This window comes from Apteryx mantelli, chromosome 5 (assembly GCF_036417845.1).
Source record: "Apteryx mantelli isolate bAptMan1 chromosome 5, bAptMan1.hap1, whole genome shotgun sequence".
NCBI lineage: Eukaryota > Metazoa > Chordata > Aves > Apterygiformes > Apterygidae > Apteryx > Apteryx mantelli.
In genome coordinates, this window is record NC_089982.1 from 39897111 (window position 1) to 39922330 (window position 25220).

The 25220-nt window shown below is 38.4% G+C and overlaps 1 protein-coding gene across 2 annotated transcripts in view; it reads right to left on the minus strand.

Annotated features, from left to right (window-relative positions):
• Positions 1-25220, minus strand: part of PDGFC (platelet derived growth factor C) — a 133203-nt gene that overhangs the window by 35437 nt on the left and 72546 nt on the right. For both annotated transcript variants that reach the window (XM_067297847.1, XM_067297846.1), the window contains 2 exons: positions 22842-23037; positions 222-402 (listed from right to left, as the gene is read on the minus strand). In XM_067297847.1, the coding sequence (XP_067153948.1) occupies positions 222-402; positions 22842-23037 (377 nt within the window). The remainder of the gene's footprint in view (positions 1-221; positions 403-22841; positions 23038-25220) is intronic.

Here is a 25220-nt window from a genome sequence, read left to right on the forward strand (position 1 = left end):
CCACAACTTCCCAAACCAAAGCCATCCAAGACAAACCACAAGAACACTCAGTTATAAAGCAGAAACAAAATGTACAACTCTGGAAGACAGATCATTCATTATTACCATTATCATTAAGAAATAAACAGTAGCTAGTTCTAAACAATTCAAAGATTCTCTTGAGCTATCACTTCAAAGATTTGTTTTCCTGAAATTTTCCAATCCTGAAATATGTTACTTACTGGCACAAGAAGTGTATAATGGATGCAGAATCCAGGTTCAGAAGGAAAATATTCATCAGACACAAATCTTATTCTGATTTGGTTTCCTTTGGAGATTTGTCTGCTTGGCACACTACTGGAACCACACCAGCGCCCTAAAACGGTGCCATCACTTGGCTCTTCAACTTCTACAAAGTCATACCTGAACAGAAAAGAAAATTAAGTGTTTATTTACTGATAAAATTCTTATAGAAACTCCTGTTTTAATCAATACACTGATACTACATTTTGCAAACTTTTTTAATGCTAGAAGTATGCTACCAAAGCCAGCTACTTTAAACCTAGGTTCCAAGTTGCTACCAGCTTAAATACATAATAAAATCATGCAGTGAGGTTAAAAAAAAATAAAAGCAGGGTTAGCATTTTGAACAAACCATGAATAGGTTTTGTTTATTCCTTTTATGGAAAGCAAATACAACATGTGGGATAGGGCAGAATAAAGTCAGAGAAAAAAATCTGGAATTGCCTAATTGTGACACAGTAACTGGTATCGCAATATTGCTAGAAATACACTACATGCCACCAGTGAAAGTTCAATGGCTTTTTGCTGCTGAAAACTTGCCCACTTATAATAGCACTGGCAAGTAAAATCAAGAAGGTAAAGGTGGTTTAGGGAAACGTTTCCTACAAGGATTTTCCTACTGGCTAAAGCACATTTTAAGGTTATGCATACCCCAGTGGGACATTTGTTGAGCAAAGGCCTTAATGTACTGTGTATCAGAAAGATTCTGACATTTGGGTAATACTGACAAGAGATATATAGGTTAGGAGCTTTAAAAAAGTGAAACATATAAAGTTTGATTTAGTTTAATTGATTTTTTTAATGTGTGGTCTGGGAGTCTCTGGGGATCTGTGACAAACTTCAAATAGGTCCATGAAAGGTAACTAAGAAAAGCCAGTCAATTGTCATCAATAAGCTTAAATATGCTATAGAAAGGTCCTCGCTTCCACTGGAAAATGTTTAGGGGTTCTCAAGTCATAAAAACATTGAAAACCACTGCTCTAGAAGGTATGTCTGGTTTCAATATTTTAACCTGTTTCATGTCAGTTCCCCAGCTGCCCACTGACAGAATAAACAGTAAGAATTTCAGTCCGTTCTCCCTGGTGGTAGTTTGAAAAACTCTAAGCAACAGCAGCAGCATTATTTGGTTCAGGAAGGCAACACTGCGCCAGTTAAAGCATGGCACACATTTGGGAGTTTATAGCTGCAGCTTTCTGAGTCATCATTTTATTTTTAAATTATAACCTGTATTCTAAAGACAATCATGACACAGGCCTGGGAAAGTTTCAAGCTTTCTACATTTTTATGTTTACGCATACAGTCATGCACTAAATATATTTCTCAAAACAATCCAAATTGGTAAATACTACTGAATCCTTTTCAAGGGTACAAACAGTCCTACCTCTTATGATAGCAAATATTCATATTTTAACCACCCCCCCACACACACACACACTGCCAAACATGCCAAGCAATATTTAATGTGAAAATTATTACCTCATAAACATTTTCTACTGAAGCTTTTTCTGGATTTTTTTCAGTAAAGCTAATCTTTATAATGATTCCCAGTTCCCTGGTTAGACAGCAGGCAATAAATTCTTGTGTTGCATGTTTGTGCAAGTCAGACTTGTACATTTATTATCTCCATTTAAAGGACCAGTATTTTTTCCACTTAATTAAAAATGAATGCAACGAATATGCTCATTAACTGTGTTCAAAATCCATTACTGCCATGTACCAGAGCTTTAAATCTTGTTGAACTTATGATACTAATTACTTTATCACCATTTTTTTTCCATTCACTAACATAACTTGTTTAACTGATCCACCAGTGTTTTTACTTTATAATAAAGTACATAACTTATTACAATGTTTACATTAATTGTACTATGTCTTCAGGGCTGGCTGAACATATTTGTATCAAATTGGTTTTGAGCCTTTTTTTAACATTATGTTATAAAGTTTTTAAAAATAAACTCAATTTTTTAATTTTTCTAGCTATGAAAGAATACTTCTCTACCTACCTTTCTGTTTTGCAAAGAGTGAGCAAGTTAAGCACTACATTTATGAATTTATATTTAAGATTTTTGGCAGTCAGTCATAGTATAGACATTCAGTGCTTCTACATAATTCACGCACTACTTTCCCCTTGCAGCCTTTGGTGCTCTGGTACTCCTGGAGGAAAAGAGCAGCTCGAATTCCACACAGTTTAAACCCTAGACCCTTAAAATGAATGCTAATAATTCCATTAGTTGAAAGGTAAGAAAGAAAAAAGAATTTTTTTTTTCCCCCCTGTAAAACCCAAACAAAACTCAGCTTTCTGATATAGAAGACAGGCTCAAAGTTATCTGGGTTTTTCTTTTATATTCAGTTCTTTTCTCCTTGATCTTTGTATGTAGTATTTGCAAGCAAGGTGTCCTTCGTAATGAAAATGCTTTTTGATTTTGTTTGTGTGTTACCAGTGATACCTTGGTTGAGAGGCATCTCAATGACTCTCCCCCTACCCTGTTACCATTCTCATCAGAAACCCACCTGTTCCCAAGCGATCAATGTGGAGACACTCTAGACATTACTATGAAGCACTCACTAGGACTGCACTGAAGGGCGCACAATTGCCAAAACCACCATTTAGGGGGAGCTACTAAACCTACTCTATGAGCTGATCAAACACACTTTTCTCATGGCAACATGATACAGTACAGAGAGCTCTAAGAGGTTTATAATGATTACTCCCTTTCTCCAACCTCTCCCTCAGGACCTATGGAGGATTTACATTCTTGTATGTTCAACAAACAAGTCTGCTGTTGTAGACAAAATTTCTGTTCTCAAAAGCAAATATATGAGATGCGAGTATTGGTTTCCTACCGTTAAACAGATGTAGGTGGAGCTTCCTGCACAAGATAGTACACCATCAAAAAGGGGAATCTTTAGAAATTCCATCTACACCAACAGGAAAATGAAACAAACAAAACAAAAGCCACCCCTCACATGTTTCCTGGACATAATGAAATTTCTATCCAATAACTTTATTTCCATCAGTTATCCAGGCTTAATGGGCTGCAAGAGCCAGCCAAGAAAACCTTCTAAGCAACTAAAAATTCCTAGCACTGCACATGTTGACTGAAGTCTGAACTTGCTGTGAAACGTAACAAAGCAATGGTTAAGACACTTCAGGATTTGCAAGATTATGCTGCACAGTTCTGAGGCTTCATATGACAGGGCTAAAGAGCAGCAGGGACAAAGTCACAGACATCCAAAATTATTTCCGCATCAGCAAAGCTTGTAGTTGAAAACCTAGAAAACAAGGATAACCAAGAATTGAGAGACTATTTTCTATCTACAGTGGATTTAGAGAGATTTAAAATGCACTGAATAGTTATTTGAACTAAACAAAAAACCCTTCTTTTTGTGCAACGTACAAACTAGAAAACACAACCCTCTATCAAAATGACTAGAGAAATGCACTCATGCTGTACCTATGTTCAAGACATTATTCAAATACTACTAGGTAAAATTCAGGACTAAGGGTAGCCTTATCGCCTTTAGAGGGAGGAAAGATACCTTTGCCTTTAGTCATGCATGATCAGCCCATAATGCTTTCCCAGATATCTGTTGCACAATATATATTCCTCTTCCCTGTTGTCTAGGTGTCTGTGACCATGGATAGAATTAACAACCTGCACAAAGAATTTCTTCGGAAGGGGAAAAGAATCAATGTAAATGACTCTAAACTTCAAGGGCTTGCCAGCCAGGAAATGTATTTTCCAAGGGAATTTTTTTTCCTCTCCTTTCTATATTTTTCTGTGGTTTACACTGCCATTTGCTAAACATATTCTGACAGGCTGTTTACCTTGGCTTACAGTTTTGTGACCTTTGTGTGGCTTCCCTCTGCCTTCAGAATTCCACAAATATATCAATGAATGTAAGAAGCAGAAACCCACATGGTAAAATAGTCTGGTATATCAGTGATGCTGGATTTTTCCATCTCCATACAGATCTGTGCTAGACAAAATTAGCATATCCACAAAAACAGTTTGGGAACGGTGAAGTGTATTTTTCTTCCTCCTTTGATAAGCACTGACTTTATTTTTTTTTTTTAATGAAGAAATAGGAAGTTGACAACAATTCTTGTCATTTCTTTTATTTTGCCCACCCCCCCCCAAAGGACACTGCAGTATTTATATTCTACCTCATTTGAAAGTATGTGGAAGTCCATAATTTTCACGGTGCCAGAAGAGCACACTGCACTAGCTACCTCAAACTCAGACCAAAAGCATCCAAGATCCCCTGGGAGTCCACCAAGAAAACTGCTCTTGAGCAGAACTTAGAGACTTTATATTTGTAGGGCAGCTTCAGTTTGGAAAGACTGGAAATTATTAGAAATGGTCATCTTGAAAACAATATTTTGATATTTTTCTAAATAAAATTTTAACACTGTTGTTCTAAAGGAAAATCTCCTCTCCCCATTCTGTCTTAATTTCAAAGCATTTTCATTTTTGCTACTGAAATATTTCAATTTTCTACAGAACAAAAATTTTAGTTTTCAGCATTTGACTTCAGCTGTATATTTTTATAAACCCATGTGTCAGAGTACTGGCAATATATTACATGATCTTCACCTCTTAGATCACGCTCAAGTCACAGATGTAAGTCATCATGTTGGTCTTTGTGAAATAAAGGTTTTATTTACATATAGAAGAAACTAAGGCCTAAAATTTAGCTCGAAGACATTTTTTCAAAGCTTGTCTGTCTCATTGTAATAAATTCTGAAAACCTTTTCCAATTGACTCCCAGTGCTCCAGTAACACTCTAATAGGCAGATCCCGATTTTATCTGGGTGAAAAGTGGAAGGAGGACACAGATGCTCAAAACCCATGCTATCTGAGGGCAGACCTCGTCTGTATAGCCAGCTTTGTTACTGTCCACAGCCCAATGCGCCCTGTGTGGTCTCCAGCAAAAATGCGCGAGGGGACAAGGGGAAGGCAAAGCTTATGGCAATGGGCAAAGGGAAAGAGGGAGGACCCTCAGAAGGAAGAAAGTGTTAAGAAGAGAGCGGATTTCAGGTAGACCACAAGCTTAGCCTACACTAACATTGTAGCAATACAATCCTAAAAAGAAGGGTGTACTGCTCCATTCATTCAATAGGTGGAGAACTTTCTTCTTTTCTATTACCAATACCTCCCCTTCCACTGAGACTAGTTTTCCCCAAAAAATAAGACAGAGAGATACAAGACACACAAAAATCGGGACAATAATAATAAAAAATACAATTGGCAATACCAAAACCATTTGTACACTATTTTTCCAACTTGTGTAGCAGGAAACCTTACTTTTGGGATTTTTTTCCCCTCTAATATGGCAAAACCATGTCAGGTAACAAAACCACCTGCCGCCCAAGTCTACATGAACAGCTGTTTAATTCCTTTGCCTTTCGAATGCATTACTTCACATTATATTGCTATCTGGCAATAAACAGAAAACAATAAGCACAGGAGCCTCAGACTGGAAAAGACTGGCCCATTCAGTTCAGGCCTAAATCTGTAAGTAGATGCAAAGTTGCTGAAATCCATAGACTACTGGCCACGCACATCTGTAAAGGTTAGCTATTAATAACTCAACTTGCCACGCAGAAGACTTCTAATGATACAGAAAGCAAATTTCCTAGAGGAAGGCAAGTGAGAGGGAACCTTAGCTAGAATCCTGACCTTGTAGCAGAACCAGCAAATTCTGAATGTAGAGTAAAATGTCAATAAAAAATTTTTCCACTTGCCATTAACAGAAACATTTTACTGGAGCTACGCTGAGTGATAATAAAAACAAAATATTGGAAGAAATCTGTTTTTCAAAGACTATCTGATGTAAAATTTTAAATATTTAAAATATTCTTCCTAGATCTTTCCTTTCCAAAGGAAGTCCTAAGAAAAGGTACCTAGAATCATTCGACTCCAGTTACCGAGGCTCACAACACGGGCAATTACCCCCTGTCCTTCAACCTCTTTAAAAGGACTTGGCAGCGCTTTTCACTATGACAGGGGACTCCTTAGGATATCATTACAGATTTTCCAATAGTTGGGAAGAGTCAAGCTCTACTTATCAACTTACAGTTTCTACCATGCCTGATGTTTTAAAATAAAAACAGAAAAGGTATTTGAACAACGATTTGACATGAAACAAATTTCCACAGTAGTACCTGTATCTTCTGACCCTACACTGTGTTTTAACAGTCACTAAAAAGAAACAGCACACCCAGACATGATCCAAATAAATAACCGATGAGATCAGTTTTTTATACTCTAAAACAATGCTTAATTATACACAAACATCACTTCCAGCAATAAACTTCATTTCCAGCCAATATAGCAAATGAGCACATTAGGTTTAAAAAAAAAAAAAAAAAAAAAGAATTATCTTGTTATGTCTACATTTTCCATGAAATGAAGATACTCAAGGTATAAACAGATAAACAGATACCATTTCTAACTACCATGCACCAAATATGGATTGTAGTTTCTGTGCCAACCTACTCTGAATACATCTATTTTAGAATATGCGGTACCGTACATTAGAAACTGCCATATGGAAACACAGATTCATTCACAAATGTTACATGGTTGCCATGGTTCTCTCTATTTAATCTTTCCCCCTACCGATTTGTAACAGCCTGAGGCTTCTAACTCAACCACACACTTTCAGTATTCTGACCTTGTTATTTAGCATACATTAAAAAAAAAAAAAAAAGCCAAACCCTTAATTTCAATTTTTTTCCCCTCATTCACTGTAAGCCACTTTATGAATTTACATTTACAACACAGCAAATGAGAGGAAAACCAAGCCATTAGAGTTTAAAACCAAAAATCCTACTCTTCAAACAGTTGAACACTTTTTATGAAAAAGAAATAGACACTGTTTTACTTGATTTTGAGAAATTGGATGCTGCATAACCAGTCTCCAGTCTACCAGAAAACATATTTTCATTTTTTATGAATCTGCAGAAAACTTCAGGCATCACGTGAAGTTGAGACATATACATTTTGTGTAGTAGCTTTTATTACTTGGTGAACTATGGTTAAAGCACTGCATGCAAAACCCCCCAAACAAATGCATCTTTCCCTTCCTCCCAAAAAACCTCTCTGTATCAACAGCTTATTTCAGTGCTAAATGATAAACTGAGTATTGCTGAAAACATACCCTTTCCCTGATGAGACCGGCACAAAACCAGCTTTGGGAAATAAATCACCGTGACTGATTATCTAGGCACACACAGGTAAGTACTTATGCACTTGCTTCATGTTAAGCACATGAGTATCAGGTAGTCTCTACAGGTGACTTCTGCCTTGTGGGGAGGAAAGGATGTTACATTTTCACAAGAATGAGAAGTTCTAACCTGAACGTACTGGTACGCCTACTGCAGCCTCTGAAACAGAACAATTCCATATTTTGACAGCAACCCCATAATTATTTAAGCATATGTTAAACTACTCATAAGGATAAAGAATGTAAATAAGTACATTCAGGAATATAGAGATCACAGGATTTAGTCCTAGATTGCCTATGCTACAAACAGTTCCTACTGGTATGGCTTTTTCAGTTATTGATACATTATTCCAATGATGTGAATAAGTATTTTAGAATATAGATAGAGACAGTACAATTGTGCAGATTAAAAGTAGAGGTAAGAAGGAACAAAGATAGCTTCCCAAATCCTCCTTTTAAAAGTGTGATTATCAGCTTTCTTGGAAGCTACCTATATTTATTTTCCTTGTATCAGAGAACGACCAGCACTTCCAAAGCCAATCAGGAGAATAAACGGGTTTTGCATTCTTTAAATAAGAATTATGGTTGGTCTAAAATGTCACATAAGTTGACTAGAGATGTATTTGAACAGTTGAACAAAAAAGTGCATGAAATTTCATATCAACATTATTATTGCTATATAATCTCTAAGATGCATTTGGGAAAATTAGAGAGTTTAGAAAAAAAAGAAACTACTAACAAGAGTGTTAGTTTTTAAATCAGCTTTTAAATGACATCCCAATCTATTTATTAACCTTGGCTTTCATCTTAAAATCCAAAGAAAGAAGTTCCATGGGAAATAAGTCTTCATAAGCTTGAATCAGTTAAGTATACTACACTTTCCTTTCTCCTCTCTAGCTACAGATTCTCCTAGAAAAGCTAAGAAATTACTCGGATAGATTATTTTTCAAAGACTAGAAAACGGATAACATCTACATGAAGCATTTTTTTTGTCCTGTTTTGCCTCCAATCTGTCTGCTTTGGCTACTGACCTCATGTGTTGGCCACCAATTTCTCCAGAATCTTGCATAGGCTATAAATTGAGATAACAAAGCAGGTAACAAAATTTATAATAAGCTAGAGTATTCATATTTTACTGCACACTGGTACTTCTTCTCTTCCCCCAAGAAAGGAATGGACTGTAAGTAATTTATCATTACTATGTACTCATGGTAAAAGAACACCTGGAAATGGGCAGAATTCAGGGTCCTACTACACTAGACATTGTACTTCCCAAAGCAAACCTCACTTCAGAGAGAGCCCATTGGTCCCAGACAGTTTACCAAATCAGTATCCTACATTACATAGTACTATACTCTCCAGATTTTGGAAAATGAAATGCCTTCTCAACTTTTTCCCAGTACTCCTCAGAAAACTGTGGTGTATTTTCACCTGGAATTTATGGTTATCATAACAACATTCTTACTACACAGATTAATATTTTGTACAAAAAAAAAAAAACATTAGCTGAGCTCAGATTTCAAGTAACAGAAAAGGTTGTAAAGCATTCTTTCTTGACTACTATAAAGTTTCTACCTCTTCTCAACCAATTCACCATGGTCAAATTATCTGCTTCAGCTTCTGCGATTCCCTAATCATGTGCTTACCATTGTTTTTCCAAACAGCATTTTAAGCATTTATTCTCATACCTCAAATTGTAATTCTTCCTTTACGCACAATCCACATACCCTAGAACGTAGCTGTGGCTCCAGTCAACAACGTGAAAACTACTGGCTAAATACTTTCCTAACAATACTCAAAAGTATATTCCAGAAAATAAAAATGTTAAATTCCTAAGTGGTATTTTAAGCATGTGAAGATTTACTCAGGGCAGTGCAGGCAGCACCCCCTTCCCTCAAACCACCCCCCCTCCATGATACAGCAGCAGCAGCTACACAGCTGTTCAAGTTCCCCCTCTTGTCTTCCCTCCTGCCTGCCTACCTCAGTGGAGATTGGGGCTCTGCCTGTATTGACTTAAATGAAATTATTTTTCTTTAGTTCAGTAGTACAATTATATACAGTCTCTTGTCTACTACTACTAGCACTCACATGGTTTACCAATCCAGGACAGCCCATTTGTCATGAGGTCCAATATCCTGCTCCAGGACAGGCTAGTAACTGCTACTTGAACAGAAAGTGAAAAATCCCTATGAAGCAGAAGAAACATGTTCCACTCCTAGCAGGAGATCAGTTTACATCTAAAGCATGAAGTACTTTACCTAAACTAAAGAGTTTTTTCTCATTTCACTTTACCTAGTTATACGTTAATGGTCATAAAATTATTCAGACCTATTTTTAATTCAGCCATAGCATATGAATCAAAGAGTGGTATGAAATAGTACTTCCTCATAATTGTTGCTAATTTACTGGTCGTCTTGTTTTCATGTTATTATCAGAAGAGATCCATTTATTTTACATTATAAAATCTCCTAAGACACGCACATGTGACCAGCTTCCCTTTTCAGGATAAATAACCCTACTTTTTGCAATTTCTCATTCACACGCATCTTCTCAGATACCCTGATGATCAGATGACAATAGATTGCCGTCAGCTGCACTGAATTTCACTACTACTTTGTACTTACTAGCCCAACAGCATGAAGTGCAAGACAGGATTGTTACTGATTTACTTTGTCCGACTCTGGCAATATTTGCTGGTAATGCTATCTAACTACAGCTTCATTCAAGCAACTTATTTTGTTAATACATTGACAATACACAAAGAAGTGACCACAGAGCATACTGAGAGGGAGTAGGGGAATGAGAGGAAAAAGAGAGGAGGAAGGAAAGAAAGAAAAAAAAAAGATGAACAAACAGGTGAGGAAACAGCTATCTGTCTAGGAATAGGAGAGTTGGTATCTGCTATTCCTGCTGATTAAACAGGAGAAAGCTGCTTATAAACCTGACAGTAAGCCTACCTGCTTAACTGCACTCAGACTTTTAGCAGCCAGAAAACATCAGGGAGGGAGTGCATATTATGTATAATCTAGAATATATAGAGACTATAGGCAGTAAGTTTAGGTTATGCTGCTGGGCCTGCCTTTGTAATTTGTATTTAACTCTTGATATCCAGATTTAAGAAACCAAGCAAGAAACTGCAAGTGGCTAAACAGTCTACGTCACTGCACATAAGCCACAACTCACCATGTTTCTGTGCCCCTTTGTAGTACGCGTTTACTTCTACCTTTTAATAAGTCCTGGGGGGGCGGGAGGGAAACTCCATCAATAATGATTGTTCCCAGAGTATCCCAGACAGAAGGAGACCCAGCAGTCATTTTCAAAGAAAATAACTTCAGTCTGCACCATTACAAACAGAGCCATGAACAGTAACATGAAACAATTTTAAAAGCAATAAATTAGGATTAGGATCATTTACCAAAATATTTTGATACTGTTGGATAAAGTAAACTGTGTCTAACAGCTTGCTTGAGAGTGAGAGGACCAGGAAAGAGTTTTAAGGAGCCTAAAATGTTTTCTAAGTTAATGAATATAGTCTCTGCTGGGAGCATGGATTATGTCAATTACACACTTTTCACCGGTCATTCGCCTGACACTGATTTTGGCTTTGAAAATAGATTTTAAATAACTTCTTAAGTAATATCCATTATAGTGTCCTCTAGCAATAGTGGATATTAAAAAATGAACATTGGGTTTTCTTGAAAAGGGAGAAAAGTGGGTGGACAAGAATGCAGCAGTAGCCCCCAAGTTTGTGCAACATATACTTCTGACCATTTCAAGCAGGTTGTGCTTCTCCGCTCAGAATTTTGTTCTATTTCTCTTTTTCATGCTACTGTTTAGACAGTACAATTTTGCAGCTATGAATTGCTCCTGCAGAATAGAGTTTACTTTTTGAAGTCTAAGAAACATATGTTACGAAGTAGTCTGAGTTATAACTGTAGTATGCTTTGGTTTTCTAATTTTTTTTTTTTTTTAACTTTCATTGCCTACAATATCTGCTTTGTCACATTCACAAAATCATTAGGAGAATGATATTAAGCAAGTTTTAATAAGCAGTAGACAACCTAAAAGAATGTTTATACCCAGTAATTAATTTCAGATTCCAAAACCTAGCAGTATTTTTGTCTCTCCCTCCTCTCCCCACCATGAATCTAATCCTGATTATCCCTCCTTTCTATGACTTGACCTACTCCGAGTGTAGAGTGGCAGTTCCACCGCAGAGTCTCAGCACGTCAGCAGTTTAGGAAAGATTTGCCACATTCAGAACTTGAGTAGTCTGGAACTGCCACCAAACACCAACTCCTCCGGATCTCTGACACAACTCGGCCACAGTGCCAGCTACTGACAGCAGCTCAAACAGCAGAAGGAGCCAAGCTGCGAGATGAGTTACTGAAAGAGTCATCATCTGCTAAGCAAAGAGACAGTCTTTCTGGAATCATGGCAAATCCAAAAAAAAAAAAAAAAAAAAGGCTTTTTTTTTTTTATAATTAAAGTGCCACAAGTTTTGTCCACCAAATTCAGAATATAAAAGAATTTACTTCTATTTAATTTCAGAAATGTGCCTACTCCAGACACATACATACACATCCAATTACTTCTTTCGATGTGGGAAAATAGCATTTTTTCTTCATGAAATTAGAAAACAGAAGGCATGAGTCTATTGGACCTCTTCTACGTTCATTAAATTGAAACAATATTGTTACAACTGAATTCATATAAAAGCAATAACCTTTCACAGAATCACAGAATCGCTGAGGTTGGAAGGGACCTCTCGAGATCATCTAGTCCAACCCCCCTGCTCAAGCAGGGTCACCTAGAGCACGTTGCACAGGATTGCATCCAGGCGCGTTTTGAATATCTCCAGAGAAGGAGACTCCACCACCTCTCGGGGCAACCTGTTCCAGTGCTCTGTCACCCTCACAGTGAAAAAGGTTTTCCTCATGTTAAGATGGAAGTGTCTGTGTTTCAGTTTGTGCCCATTGCCTCGCGTCCTGTTGCTCGGCACCACTGAAAAGAGTCTGGCCCCATCCTCTCGACACCCTCCCTTCAGATACTTGTACACGTTGATAAGATCTCCTCTCAGCCTTCTCTTCTCCAAGCTAAACAGGCCCAGCTCTCTCAGCCTTTCCTCATAAGAGAGATGCTCCAGTCCCCTAATCATCTTTGTGGCCCTTCGCTGGACTTGCTCCAGTAGTGCCACATCCCTCTTGTACTGGGGAGCCCAGAACTGGACACAGTACTCCAGATGGGGCCTCCCCAGGGCTGAGTAGAGGGGGAGAATCACCTCTCTCGACCTGCTGGCAACACTCTTCCTGATGCACCCCAGGATACCATTGGCCTTCTTGGCCACAAGGGCACATTGCTGCCTCATGCTTAACTTGGTGTCCACCAGCACTCCCAGGTCCTTCTCCGCAGAGCTGCTCTCCAGCAGGTCAACCCCCAACCTGTACTGCTGCATGGGGTTATTCTTCCCTAGGTGCAGGACCCTGCACTTCCCTTTGTTGAACTTCATGAGGTTCCTCTCTGCCCACCTCTCCAGCCTGTCCAAGTCTCTTTGAATGGCAGCACAGCCCTCTGGTGTATCAGCCACTCCTCCCAGTTTTGTATCATCAGCAAACTTGCTGAGGGTGCACTCTGTCCCTTCATCCAGGTCATTGATGAAGAAGCTGAACAAGACTGGACCCAGTACTGACCCCTGGGGGACACCGCTAGCTACAGGCCTCCAACTAGACTCTGTGCCACTGATCACAACTCTCTGAGCTCTGCCATTCAGCCAGTTCTCAATCCACCTCACTGTCCACTCATCTAACCCACACTTCCTGAGCTTGTCTATGAGGATGTTATGGGAGACAGTGTCAAAAGCCTTGCTGAAGTCAAGGTAGACAACATCCACTGCTCTCCCCTCATCTACCTAGCCAGTCATCCCATCATAGAAGGCTATCAGATTGGTTAGGCATGATTTCCCCTTGGTGAAGCCATGCTGACTACTCCTGATCACCTTCTTTTCCTCCACATGCTTGGAGATGGCTTCCAGGATGAGCTGCTCCATCACCTTTCCAGGGATGCAGGTGAGGCTGACTGGCCTGTAGTTCCCTGGGTCCTCCTTCTTGCCCTTTTTGAAGACTGGGGTGACATTGGCTTTCTTCCAGTCCTCAGGCACCTCTCCTGTTCTCCATGACCTTTCAAAGATGATGGAGAGTGGCTTAGCAATAATGTCCGCCAGCTCCCTCAGCACTCGTGGGTGCATCCCATCAGGGCCCATGGATTTGTGGGTGTCAAGTTTGCTTAAATGATCTCTAACCCACTCCTCCTCCACCAAGGGAAAGTCTTCCTCTCTCCAGACTTTCTCTTTTGCCTCCAGGGTCTGGGGTTCCTGAGGGCTGGCCTGAGCAGTAAAGACTGAAGCAAAGAAGGCATTCAGTAACTCTGCCTTCTCTGCATCCTTCGTCACCAGGACACCCACCCCATTCAGCAAAGGGCCCACATTTTCCCTAGTCTTCCTCTTGCTGCTGATGTATTTGAAGAAGCCCTTCTTGCTGTCCTTGACATCTCTAGCCAGATTTAATTCCAAATGGGCCTTAGCCTTCCTCGTCGCATCCCTGCATACTCTGACAACATTCCTATATTCCTCCCAAGTGGCCTGTCCCCTTTTCCACTTTCTGTATACTTCCTTCTTCTGCTTGAGTTTTGCCAGGAGCTCCTTGCTCATCCATGCAGGTCTCCTGCCTCCTTTGCTTGACTTCCTACTCATAGGGATGCACCGCTCTTGAGCCTGGAGGAAGTGATGTTTGAATATTAACCAGCTCTCTTGAACACTCCTTCCTTCTAGGGCCCTCACCCATGGGATTCCTCCAAGTAGGTCCCTGAAGAGGCCAAAGTTTGATCTCCTGAAGTCTAGGGTTGCGATCCTACTTAGTGCCCTGCTGCCTCCTCGCAGGATCCTGAACTCCACCATCTCATGGTCACTGCAGCCAAGGCAGCCCCCAGCCTTCACATCTTCCACCAGTCCTTCTTTGTTTGTTAGTACGAGGTCCAGCAGCACACCTCTCCTTGTTGGCTTCTCCACCACCTGTGTCAAGAAGTTGTCACCAATGCTCTGCAGGAACCTCCAGGAGTGTTTGTGCCTAGCTGTGTTGTCTTTCCAGCAGATATCGGGGTGGTTGAAGTCCCCCATGAGAACCAGGGCCTGGGATCGTGAGGCTACTTCCAGCTGTCTGTAGAAGGCCTCATCGACTTCCTCATCCTGATCAGGTGGCCTGTAGTAAACACCCACAACAGTGTCACCCATGCTAGCCTGCCCTTTGATCCTTACCCATAAGCTCTCGACTCGCTCTTCATCCACCCCTAGGCACAGCTCAATACATTCCAGTTGCTCTCTCACATAAAGAGCAACTCCACCACCTCGCTTTCCTGGCCTGTCTTTCCTAAAAAGCACGTAGCCATCCATGACAGCGCTCCAGTCATGCGAGCTATCCCACCATGTCTCTGTAATGGCAATGAGATCATGGCCCTGCGACCGCACACATATCTCTAGTTCTTCCTGTTTGTTCCCCAAGCTGCGTGCATTGGTGTACAGGCATTTCAGGGAGGTGATCGAGCATGCACGTTTCCCAGGAGGGGTAAAAGAGGGTCCTCCATAGCCACATCCCATGCGCGCTTCCCTGGCTGCATTCACCTGCTGGAGGCATCCTGACTTGAGCAGTCTTTTGCCAACTACCCTGTCACTATAACTCTCCCCTTCCCCCATCTTTCCTAGTTTAAAGCCCTTTGTATTAATGATTTTTTCTGTATATGTAAAAGAACAATTTTTAGATAACCAAAGGACTCTGCTGACCTAAGTTCTTAGAAACATTGATTTCCATTCCCTCTCCCCCTCCCTTTAAATCCATTCACCATTTAAACCTCTCTCAAACTGATGCCACTATTCAATTATCTTACATCAAATTGATTGAACAATTAAAGAACACCACCACAAATATCGGAATATTATTTAACCAGGTGCCTTATCCCAAGTTTTATGGTGTTTTCTAAACACTGCTCCTAAAATGACACCTTTCTGGTAGCAGTAAAACATCAGTGTTGCTACTAAGGATTTTAATTTAAGCCAGCTATTTGATAACTCTTTCTTATCAGTAATTCAATTAGCCTAAAGCACTAGAAAGCTAAAATTCATCCTGGCCATTTAAATTACATGTCTCTCTTTCCATCCTTGAATAAAACTGTTAACAAGCAACTTTGCACTAAAATATATAAGTAAAAAAAGACTGTATTGTGTATTGAGGAATGACTACTGAGACCTGAGAAAGTGGACTGCTTTTTGTAATTCTAGCTATTAATGGGACTCATGCTGTCCAAATGCATCTGACTTTTTGAACAGAGGTATAATAAATTTTAAGCTTTAATAAAGTATCAGTGCCAGTTTACTAACGTGATTTTACTTTTGCTGACATTATAGCCAGTGATGAGAGAGACGTAAGTATCGCAGATAAGTAGAAAGTCACTTACACAGACCCCAACCCATCTATATGTGTAGCATCTCAAAGAAAGGGTGGCTAAAACTGAACATATTTGACTTCCAGGGCAACAGACATAAGAAAAGAGATTTAAAGACTGGTCTTCACTGTAACATTCATCTCTGTTTTCAGAGTCTGGTCAATTTGAGGTTTCGGAGGGGAGAGGAGAGAGGCACCTCCCATTGTTTTCTGAATTTTTAAATAGAAGCAGCAGCAGCAGCCGCACCCCCCCCCCCAAATGAACAAACAAAACAAAAAAAAGTACAAAAAGCAGCAGCCCAGCTATATGAGTAGCCATGATCATTCTCTGCACAAGTTCCTCTTTAAATACAGAGTTCATTTAAAGGTCTTTGTCCAGTTATTCAAAGCCAGCTTGAACCTTGTACTTACTAACCCAAGAGATGCTTCGCCCTCTGTAATCACAGTCTCTTGCAACAAAAAAGTTCTACCATAAGCATTTAAATTGTCAGACAGTAAGAGCAACCTGTCAAGTGTCCGGAAAATAATCTTCATGGGAGCCGCACCTTGAATATGGGACTCACTGGCATTACAAGCCAGGAAATTAACTCTTACTTTGTAGGAAGATTTATATTTTTTTCTGAATTTATGCTTGATATCAGTATGTTCTAAACATATACATTAATATTGCCTCTACCATACACTCCAGGCAGAACAAAGCAAAACAAACTATATGGGTTTTTTTTTCTCCTATAGGTTCTGAAAGAAAAAGATGCTGATTTTTTTTTCCCCATATGTGTGTATGCTGTTTTCATATGTACCTAAGTTGTTTTTCATGTGTGTATGCTGTTGATGTGGTTAGGTGCTTCCATGCCAGGAGGCCAAATAGAACTGAAATATCCATCACTATTTCTACTGTAGCATGTAGGAGCTGCAGTTATATATCCATATTTTGCCCCACATTAGACACAGAGATTTGATTTAATTACATGAAAGGAAATTTCATATGCCGTAAGTTATTCACCATGATTTATATTACAGGGAAAGCTCTCTTTAGAAAATTACATAACAAAATGTTTCATCTTTTTATTGTGTTTACCATAACTCACCACTGCACAGTATGCATTTGACATAATTTATGTCGAGACAGACAGCTAAGCAAATATTTTCCTTTTTCATAGCTACTGACAACAGAGACAATGTTTGGAAGTTTCTTTTTAATTCACTTGTGTCGGTTTTGTCAGACTGAGCCAAATCTTAGAATTGTTTAACCTTCGTCAACAATTTCCTAACCATACATTCATTAGGAACACATATGACTGTTCAAGCTGTTCAGATTATTATTATTTTTTTAAACAGAAGAACTTTGATATTGTACTAATCCTGAAGAGTCTATATCCACACTTCTATCTTCACTACATTTAGTTCACATATTTTCCAGGACACACATAAATTTGTAGCTAATATATATACATATTTATAAAAACTATAAATAAATACATAAATATGAACTACATATATTGCAGTTACTACATATTCATATATAGTTACTATTACTTATGTAGTCACTGTATATATATGCATATATACATTTATATGTTTCTACATACACATGTATCTATACACACACACAGAGTTACTATATATAGTACCTTGTAGTTATATATGTTAGCAACAGACTGGCTAAAATAATATTTACAGAACTTGACTGTCTCACAAGCGAACTCAAATTCAAGTGAAGTTAGTTTGCTACACTGGGTTAAAAAGTGAACATCAGCAAACAATGTGCTGCCAACTTCACTTTACTGCACTTACTACAGTTATGCTGAAGAACTGTACAGGGACTTCTGCCAGGTCCTACACAAACATACAATAAAAAGAGCTTCTGCTATGTACAGTTTACTAACATGGTGTCAGGTCAACAATACAACAAATGAATGCAAACAGATGGCAAAACACAAGGAAACACTGGAACTATACGGGTCAACATTTATAGATAATCTTTGATCACCTGCTAGGCATCATCAAGGCTGCTTAATGGGAAAGGAGAATTTAAACAGCAGTTGAAAGAACGACAACAGATCTGTAGCTGTTAAGCTGTTTGGGAGTTCCTCTAATGTTTGGGGGGGGGGGGGGGAACCCACTAAGGTTCATATTTGAAAATTCAACAAGTTAGTAGTGGTCGTTTGCTCTTCAGAGAGGCAGATCAGTGCTGAACAGAAGGGAATTGCTTGGCAGTGGTAGGTTATAAAAGATCTGAAGTGAAGGTAAGTAGCTTACAGAAGCACTGGGGAAGAGGGAGGTAGTGAGTTCAGAGCATCATTCTAAGCACTCTCACAGGAGGAATATTCCTGGAATTAAGACATAGGATGTAATTTGATGCAAAGGGAAAAAAAGTCAGAGTACTATTCACACAGACTTTATCCCATGTTAGCACTGACAGTTGCCTTCAGGTTAACTGATTTTCTTTCTATAATTTTGCTCCTATGAACTAGACAAGCTTTGGGAATTCTTTCAAAGCATTATAGCTAAATGCTTCACTTGTATTTACTACATCAAGAGATTCACATATGCAGCTGCTAAAAACCCCAAACCAAACAGACTACAGTCCATACTTTAAATTATTAGAGGATTGAAGAGAGTTGGAAATGAGTATAGCTATTCTAAAATCAAGATGGTGTTCAAATGACATCTATTATTTGATAACTGGTTGGTTCCACCTTCTTTTACTTGTGTATTATCCTCACAATCTTATCTAAAGTAATTGCCCTTTGGATTCGTGGCACATTTCTGAGTTTTATTACATACAATAAGTCATACAGACCGTAATCATCTGATAATTAGAAAGAACAGCTGCCACCATCACTAAGATGAACAACCATAGGCATTATGAGCACAGGGAGACAGCAAGTTTGGCATACATTACTAATACAAGACAGATTTATTTATTTTTTATTTCTATTTCAGCTCAATGATGCAATGCTCCAATAAACAAGCTAATCACAACAGCAAACCCCCTATTAAACATCAATGTGGCATGCATGTTCTTCATGGAAGAAAGTTAAATCTGTGTTTTCCTGACACAGAGGACCTTACCAAAACTTTTATCACTGTATATGCGCAGAGACAGAAAGCAACAATATTGGAAATACATTCAGTGAGAATCCCTCCTGGTCAAGGAGAGTTATGGCATCTCACTGATGAGAGCAGCTGTCAGGCAGAGACCTCTCATGGCCTAGTCATTAAAACAGCATAGAAAGGCTAGCATCATAAAAATAATAACCTGTCATATCCAGTGTCTATCCCAGCTGCTTTTCTTCATCAAAAAGGATGGACATACAGAATGTAAATCCAGCACACCTGTTAGCTAGAAGTTCCCTTATGTAAGGAAAATTTACTGCCAGATGCATCATCTGAACAATATTGTACAAAATGGGTAGGAAACTGCACCCTCTTCCTTTTCTGTTTGTTTGGTTTGGTGGACAGTTTTTTCTTCGTAACCTTTTCTTTTTCCCAAGTCACAACTGAAATCAAAGTGTAAAAGTCTGAAATCACTGCAATCTTGCAGAGATTTATATATCGTATTGCCAGTGAAATGACCTAAATCTCTTCCGAAACACTTACATGGATCCAGCTCCCACATAAATTAGACTTTGTGCTCACTTTTTAAAGGACACGGTGGGATTCTTACAATTTTGCCTATAGAAAGGACCCAGGGGAGATGAAGTAGAGCCGTTCTTAAGACAGTCAAGAGCTACATGCTAAGCAACACTGAGATGAACTGCAGAAATTTCAAGTGCATTGCAATTGTAAAACCAGGACAAAAGTCACCTGGAGAAATTAAGGAAAAAAGTCAGAGGTCTGTTCTAAAACCCCACATTTTAAACCTCGTTTTCAAAACAGGGTGGACAGCAATTGTGCGCAACACTGGTGAGAATTAGCATGGCAAACTCTGTATGACTACGCATGTTAGCATCTGCTCAAAGTAAGGCTGAGTCAGAATGGCTGGCCATAAACTTTGAATCTGCAACAAGAAAAATGTCTTTAAAGATAATGCAAGTTGAATTACAAGTAAAAATGGAGTGGCAAAAGAGTCATGCAGGATCACTCTGATTCAAATTCAGGAAAGTGTTTAAAGCAGAGACTGGACTGGTACCTTCAAGACATCTGCACAATTTAGTGCCTGTTCTAGAATAAAAGACTTCACAGAATAGCTGAAATGTCAGAACTGACTTTGGAGAAATCCAGATGTGGAGGTAAAACTAGTCAGTCAGAGGCTGGCTTCTATCCACAGATGGAGACAAAAATGTACCAAAGCATTCAGTGTGCATCTAGGACACTTCCTATTCACTGCTATCACTTTTTTCCTGTTACAGAATTACATTAAGCAGAAAGTCTTTTATATAGCTGAATGCATTTTTTTTTCCCATGCATGAGCAATACCTGATGATTGTGAGATGTAAAAGTTGTTGATCACCTTAAACAAATATACTCCAGTATATTCTACTATCAGTCCAATGAATTGACATGACAAGGTGTTACAGTCTACAGTGATTATACAGAAGGCCCTTGCAATGCACAGAACATGCAGTTTAAGAGGCAGGTGTAAGAACTGAAAAAATGTGACAATGACCACTGCAGGTAACTCATCAGGTCCTGTTATACACTTTGAAAGTGGGAGAAAGATATCCTGACACAAATTGCCCACTGTTGCAAAGCATATTGTTACTGGGCTGAAGTTTTCACCTAGTTTCAGGCATAGATTAGAAGTAAAGGGTCAGGTCACTCTTAGCTGTGCTTATCCTACAGTTAAGCTAGCAATACTACATTTAATTTCATGTCATATCTTATTGTGTTCTCTGTCATAAATTTGACTATGGAGAAACTGTCAGGTACTCTGTGGCAACAATACTGACTTGTGCGCTTTGAGATGGCAGAAATAGGGCAAAGTAATAAATAGTATGAGATCCAGTCAATAAAAACCCTTAGATTTTCTACAGAGGGTACTGGAAAGAAGATGGAATAATTTCTTAAGAACTAGAGGATCTAAGAAACATTAGACCTTAGTGTTATAAAAAGATATTACTCTGATAACTCAGTAAATTACTCAGCCTGTGTAGAATGGTTTTACACAGTTAAACTCTCTGTACTTCTAGAAACAACTACATAACTCATTTTCTCAAGGGTCATATCTTCCAAGCCAATAAATCCAAAGTGAGTCCTCAAAAGTACATACAACATATCAGGAATTGCCTACATACAACTTCCTGGTTTCCATGCACAAATGTCAGCATGAAAAATTATGAGTGAGGGAAGCAGATGGCCTTTTTTTTTAATTAGGATTTTTGTATTCGCACCTTGTTTACTTAAAATAAATGTACTCCCATTAAAATGTTATTCAAGTTATACAATTAGAAATATTTTAGCTTATCTTACTTTTTCTTTGCAAGTGGACGAATGAGGCACCCTGCCTGGATTTTTTCTCACTTGCCACTTCACTCTGCCATATGCAAAGAAAAGAAAAAGCAAGCTAAGTTTTCTTTCAAAAGAAAAGATTTATTGTGCAAAGGGAGTGCACTTATTTGAGCAAACATATGCTGTGTAGTACTTTGTATTTTATTATATTTGACATGGCCTTGATAATTACTCCCTTCAGAAGTAAGAAAGACAGATACCTGTGTATCTATTATGAACCTCAGCTCCCAAATTAAGGGTAAGTGCAAAAATAACCTCTAAGAAATTCAAATTTGTAACTGAAAAATGTTACAAGGAGACATAAAAACAACCAAAGATCAATAAATTAGAAAAACTGAAAGCAAGAGTCAAATTAAATGAGTACATAAAGTAAAACAAAAACAAAACAAAAAAATGCTTAGTAAGAAAAAGCCTTGTGTGAAATACCTATCCAGGAACACTCAAGGCAGGATGCACCATTCAAGTGACACATATTATTTGTTACTTAACTTACCGAAAAGAGTCCAGACAACATATCGCTACTTGTACACAGGGTTTTTTAGGACATGTTGCTATGATGGTAGATAGATACAGGACACAAGAGTTCAGCATCTCTCGCCTTTCACCCTTCCACAGGAAGGGTATGCAATGTCAGCCCCTACTGTCATACAACACCCACAACATGATGACTCAGTCTGCTTAGTTCAGAACTACATCCACCCTGATGCCTATTATGTCATAGTCTTGTTTCTCTCCCAAGCAGCATTCAGATGCTAATCACAGGAAGGAAGTATAGATTCTATAGAAAACTGGGCCAAGGATTGAGCAGACAGAATACTTATTGAAGTCTTGTGAAAAAAACCAACAATGCCACTGAAGAATGTAAAGCAAAGCTCTTTGCAAGAGCTGTTTTTCACAGAAAATTGAAAACTTGGTCATTACAGGCCATTGAAGGATTGTACCATAGCTCTGTTTGAACACAGATGATATACTCAGTGTCTTGACCCAAATTCCAGTTCAAGTAATATGTTTACCCAAATTTTCTCTGTGGAATCAAACATTCATTCCTCTTACACTCTGACAAGGAGATTAAAGATATTTTCACAGATGTCAAAACTAATTTGGGGGGGGGGGGAATCAAATATTGCTACATTTTTGTATCATCCTGTATCTACGGCCCAGATCGTGAATGCCAAAGAAAAATGGGGGGACTCCCAAGGTTTCAACTATGAAATTATTTCCTAGCACTGGAAAAGAAAATCAGAAACTAACAGTTTTAAAGAGGCATTTTATGAATATATTGACAAGCAGGTGCCACATTTTGCAAAACCTGAGCAACATTATTTTTCCATCACCTGCATCTCCCTTTCAGTTGTTTTATAAGTTAAAGGAAAAGTAACTTACTTGCAAATGTCATCTTCTGGGTCCTCAAGCCCAAATCTTTCATCAAAAGTAAGCTGTATCCATACATTTTCATCTACTGCTACTAATCGCCACACTAATACGGTATTGCGTGGGTATGTGTGTGGGAACTTGGGGCTGTGAATACTTCCATTAGTAGTCACCGTAATTATCTTTTCATGTTGAGGATCCTGCACTCCTATAGGAAAGAGAAAAAACAGATGCATCAATTTCTTTTCTTTTTCCTGAAAGTGGTTGTATAGTATGCACAGATAGACACTTTTGTTTTGTTTTCTCTTTTTTTCTCTTGCAAGGTATTTCTGCCTTGAAAATCTATATAGTAATGATAGACCAGAAAGTGATAAATACTATTTTGTTGGCAAAACAATTATTCAGACTCAAGCCTCAACCGTTCAGAAAGCAAAACACAAGTTTAACTGGAGATTAGAGAGACGTGACTGTGTAGTCCTTTAGACTCAAACATTTAAATGCAAGACTGTTCTCCTCAAAGAAGTCCAGGAGCCCAAAGGATTATATTACACAGGCTCACAATTGTTTCAGTTCTTTATTAGTGGAAAGTGCATGGAGATCACCAAGATACAGGGAGAGGTCTGGTCACATAACACAGAGGGGATAGTTTAAATTAGTCTCTCCTTATTGGAGACTCTCCTACACTGATTTGATCCCCAATGAGGATTTTGATGACTGAGTCCATCCTAACAGCTGTATCGGAACAAAGCTGTCTTGATACAGGAAAGAATCTAGGACGTTCTATTAGAAAGTCACTAAGTGCATGAAATCAGGCATTCGTTTATTAGTCCCAATAGTAGGGACTCCTCCAAGGTCTTTAGCACTGTTAGACTATCAAATAAATGTTAAATTAAATTAATGTCTTCTCACATGACAGCAAATGAAGTCAAAAGAAATAAACCAACTACTTTTGATCTGGATATGTTTTAACATTGTGACATACAATAGAAAGATCTCTAGTTTGCAAAACTTAAGTCCCAAAGCACATCAAATGAAAAAAATTCCTCATGCTATAGCACTTCTATTGTCTTTTACTTCTCCTAAGACCCTGTACACAATGAGGTTTGACATTTCAGTCAGCAAATAAGAGTCCTCAGTTACCTATTAATAATTTTAGTAACTAAATAAACTTGTAGTTTTGTACTGCAGAGTTATTCATTATTTTGTTTTCAGCTTCTCACTCTCTTTTACAATTAGTATTTTTAATCTTTTTTCTGTTTGTTTTAAAAACAGCATTTTAATGGAACATACATTTGAAGCTATGTAAGATGCCTGTCCTTTGGTCTACAATGAAAACATACACTACAATTGTAACCTTATTATAGGCACATGTAAAGGCTGACAGCTAAATGAATGTAACATAAGAGAAGGCCATAGACACAGCATTGCAATTTTAAAAGAATTAATCCGTGCTTAACTGTAATTTAAAGTCTGACAGACTCTTGCCTTCAATTTGTGGTATGAAAATGGTACATTTTAAGTGAAATTTCTCCTTACATAAAACTGATGAAGTGTGCTTTTGCCAGTATCCAGACACAGTTGCAGAGTACTGACAGTTATGCAGAAATAAGAGAGGACAGCATACAGTAATAAGAGAAAGCACAAAAAACAGCTGCACAAGAAAGATTCTTAATTTAGGCATTTCGTTGGGTTTTTGTTAGCTGAGTCATAAGCATTCTTCTATAATGTATCTTAAGTCAGCTGAGAGCTCCACACTAACACAAGAGTCTACAATAATAAAAGTGACATTCCCAGAGATTACTACACCAGAGCATTATTTCCAAAGTATGTAAAGGACCACTATTTCAGACAAACATGTCGAAGTGTAGTGCCTGACATGATGACACTGTGTTTAGTGGTTCTTTTTGCCTTTAAAGCACACATGAGATTAGAAATCGTGTTACATTTTACAATATATTAAGAACGTAAGGTATCTTTGTCTTCTTTTGTATCATCAGGACAATGATAACAACACATCAAGTACAGACTGTAAAAAATCCAGGCATATCAAATGAGAAGTCATTAAAAAGGGGCAAAAGAGGAGGCTTATGGCAATCTAGCGAACAGAACTTTCAGCGTCTCCAATATCTCCATCCCTTCCACTTGTAAAGAAAAAATACCCATTTACTTTAGCATACAACATTGTTCTATGAACATATCAAATTCTCAAACACATTACTTGCTCCATTTCAAATATTTGCTTTTGCACAGTGGAATTTCTTCTCTTTCAAAAGCGTTATTTTGTATGACTACAAAAGCAAGTAATTGCTGTCACTAGAGAATGAAGCTTGTTATTTGTCTTCAGATAAGCAGCAATATTCCTTTTCATCCATTATACATAAACAACTTGTA